This window comes from Aureobasidium subglaciale (genome assembly GCF_000721755.1).
Source record: "Aureobasidium subglaciale EXF-2481 unplaced genomic scaffold scaffold_38, whole genome shotgun sequence".
In the NCBI taxonomy this organism is placed as follows: Eukaryota; Fungi; Ascomycota; class Dothideomycetes; order Dothideales; family Saccotheciaceae; genus Aureobasidium; species Aureobasidium subglaciale.
In genome coordinates, this window is record NW_013566957.1 from 171,266 (window position 1) to 174,898 (window position 3,633).

The 3,633-nt window shown below is 51.3% G+C and overlaps 1 protein-coding gene across 1 annotated transcript; it reads left to right on the forward strand.

The window, feature by feature from the left end:
* Positions 1 to 1,309: 1,309 nt before the first annotated feature.
* On the forward strand, positions 1,310 to 3,016 carry AUEXF2481DRAFT_9264 (uncharacterized protein; the record flags this gene model as incomplete). Its single annotated transcript, XM_013483683.1, has 4 exons — positions 1,310 to 1,405; positions 1,462 to 1,615; positions 1,669 to 2,236; positions 2,290 to 3,016. 4 exons carry the CDS (start codon positions 1,310 to 1,312, stop codon positions 3,014 to 3,016), a joined length of 1,545 nt encoding a protein of 514 aa, XP_013339137.1.
* Positions 3,017 to 3,633: the final 617 nt, after the last annotated feature.

Below are 3,633 nucleotides of genomic sequence, written 5' to 3' on the forward strand. Positions count from 1 at the left end.
AACCTCAGCAAACCGCAACATAGCATACCGGCCGAGTCCAGTGCTCAAGGGTAGACGCTTGGACTTGCATCCTTTGGGACTCTGCGAGGCTTCGCTTGCCTCCTTTCGACCCCCACGCGTGTCAGACATGAACACGTATATACGACAGCGGCCACTGCTGCGGATTGTTTGCGAGTATTGGTTAGAGCGGATTACGTCCGCTGAGCGCCTAGTCTATACCGGGTAGGTAAAAGGTACGTATACTTTCGTGGCGGCAGGCGCCACAGGCTCAATACAACGCGGCAACGCCGACTCAATTAGGTATCATCGCGCTTCACGAACGTTTATGGCGTGTACGACTCACGAAGAAATGGCGCCGGCCTGAATGTCGGCTGCCTTTGTCGAGCTTAATACTCTATATCCACATGTGCAAAATTTCGTTTGCTAACTGCCTTGTTGCAAAGCAGAATTATAGTTTGCCGGCAGCTTGTGACCATGGAGATGCCGGGGTCGTCAGCCAGAAAGGGGGCCTCCTCAATCATCTCACAGAGACACCCCACAGCGACATGCCTTGCGACATTTCACGGGTGCTATCGCGATCATCAGAATATCCTTGGGCTTGGATACAACGCCTAGAGTCTTGAGCCCAGGCAAAAGCTGCAGACTCTAGTCGGTCGAGCCAGGCGAAATGATCGGCCATGCGGCAGGGTCCGAATCGTGGGGGGACCGGCTGGGGTAGGCTCAATAATCTTAATAATCTCAATAATCTGGACGGAAAGAATGCCGTGACAGCTGAACTCCACGATGTCCGTGGCGCTAGAGGCTGGGGAGCATGTGATTGTCGCAATTGAGTCCCAATCGAGCCATACGACCCACGGCGCTAAAAGTACAAGGTCAGTGTGTACATGAACTGTAGGCTAGCATCGTAGCATGGAAGTCTCGAAGTATTGGCACCGTTCGTCAACCGAAGCTCAGGGAGATCAATGTGGGGTCTCCTCACTCCTGCGCGCACGGATGGGCATGTCTTGGAAAGATTTTGAGAAGGATTCTGCTGAGACGTGCAGGCATCACGAGAGCTTGGGCGGGGCACGCTCAAGGTATTCACGGCAGGTAGTTCTGCTTTCGAGGTCCAGTCCCCCCTCGGACCTCGCGATAGGAAATGTGGAGGCTAAAGACACGGCCTCGAGATTTTCCGTGTTGGCAGGCACGTGAAAGCTACGTGTCGGTACTTAAATATACTCGCACCTGCCCAAGATCTTCAAAGCTGTCATTCCAAAGTCAGAGCCTATTCTTTTCCTCGCGCGCTCATCTTCTTCACAAACAACGCATCATGGCCGAATTCATTGGTAGCATCGATCAGGGAACCACCAGCTCGAGGTTCCTGATCTTCAACAAGGCAGGAGAGCCGGTCGCATCTCATCAAGAGGTATGTGTTTGGTAACTGTCTGTCTAGCGTGGAGTCATGAGATTGATCTTTGACAGGAATTCTCTCAAATCTACCCTCAACCTGGATGGCACGAGCACGACCCTGAGGAGATTGTCTCCTCAGTACACAACTGCATTGAGGGCGCAATCGAGACCTTCAAGAAAGATGGAAACTCAATCGACAGCATCAAGGCTATTGGCATCACAAACCGTAAGAGGACTACTTTCGCTGAGCTCAAAGGCGCATCACTGACCCTTGTGAAGAGCGCGAAACCACTGTTGTTTGGGATATCGAGTCAGGAGAGGCGCTCTACAACGCTATCGTGTGGACAGATACTCGTTCTCAAGCTATCGTAAAGGAGTTGAAGTCGCGCAAGGGTGCCGATGAGTTGATGCAAAAGTGTGGTCTGCCTCTCTCCACATACCCCAGTGTCACCAAGCTCCTATGGCTGCTCAAGAACGAGCCCAAGGTCAAGGAAGCATACAAGAAGGGTACTCTTGCATTCGGAACTATTGATGCATGGCTCGTCTACAAGTTGAACGGTCACGAGAAGAGAGTCTTCGTCTCCGATCCCACCAATGCCTCGCGCACCATGTTCATGGACATTCACACACTCAAGTACAACCCCGAGCTTATTGCCTTCTTCGGCGATGACGAGTTCGATCTCTCCAACATCCACATGCCTGAGATTGTCAAGTCCTCATGCGAGAAGGCTTACGGTACGATCGCTTCGGGAGTTCTGTCCGGCTTCAAACTCGCCGGTTGTTTGGGTGACCAGTCTGCTGCCCTGGTCGGCCAAAAAGGATTCGATGCAGGCAGCGCAAAGAACACGTAAGTCGAGCTTATGGTGTGTTTCACAAGAGTAACACACTAACGGACGACAGATACGGCACCGGTTCCTTCATCCTGTACAACACTGGCAGCAAGCCCGTCATCTCCACCCACGGCCTCCTTACCACCGTCGCATACGACTTCGACGGAACACCGAGCTACGCTCTCGAGGGATCTATCGCAGTTGCAGGCTCTGGTGTCAAGTTCCTGATGAACAACTTGGGTTTCAGCTTCGATTCGTCAAAGATCACTGAGCTCGCAGGCACAGTCGAGAACAATGGCGGGTTGGTATTCGTCACAGCATTCAGCGGTCTGTTTGCACCATACTGGATCACCGACACTCAGGGTACCATCTTCGGTATCACCCAACACACACAAAGAGGACACATTGCTCGTGCTACCCTCGAAGCCGTCTGCTACCAAACAAAGGCTGTACTAGACGCCATGGAGAAGGACAGTGGTCACCCCCTCCAAGAGCTCAAAGTCGATGGTGGCATGTCAAACAGCGAACTGTGCATGCAGATCCAAGCAGACATCCTAGCCGAGAACAAGATCCCCATCGTCAGACCCAAGATGCGTGAGACCACCGCTTTGGGAGCTGCCATCGCCGCCGGCTTTGCCGCTGGTGTCTGGAAGAACTTTGATGAGTTGAAGGAGATCAATACATCCGGGCAAACCGTCTTCGAAGCCAAGATGGATCCCAAGGACAGCACCAAGATGGTCAAGCGCTGGGAGAGAGCAGTCAACATGTGCCGAGGATGGCTTGCTGATGATGAGTAAACACACCTTGATGTTGTTGCTCCAAAGAAACTTTTACGGCCTTGTTCGATTTCTTACCTCACAATTTTCCGCGCAGCTTCGGCTGCTGCCTAGATACCAATGAATAAACTTCAGATTTCACACTCTCCTCACAATGTTCCTTGTATACAATCCAAAGGACTTCCAGCCAGGCCTAGACAACTCATCTTTCACCTGACGATCTTCCCGTATATTGTTCCCTTCCATCTCACACGCACCATATCATTCACATACCCCCTTGGAGAAAAAGCTTACCCCAGTCTTCTTTTTCTCTTGTTTTGGAAAAGTCTAATAACCAAAGAAGACGACACCAATGTGCTTACATGTCTTGCATATATTCACACACTTTTCCCCTTTTCCCAGCCACAGCTGAAAGAAAACACAGACAAACAGTTTTCCCTTGCAATGCAATAACCGGTTTTCTGAGAGAATTGCCGCTGAGCATCTGTATGCGCATCTAAGGTTTTTTTTTTCGACAGCTTCTGTTGGGGGATGGGTTCGATGTACCGAGATGGGTTTCGACCACATGAGCTGTCAAAAAACCGGGTTTCATGGATTGGGGGCGTTTTTGGACATCACAGCTACTGGGGCCATACATC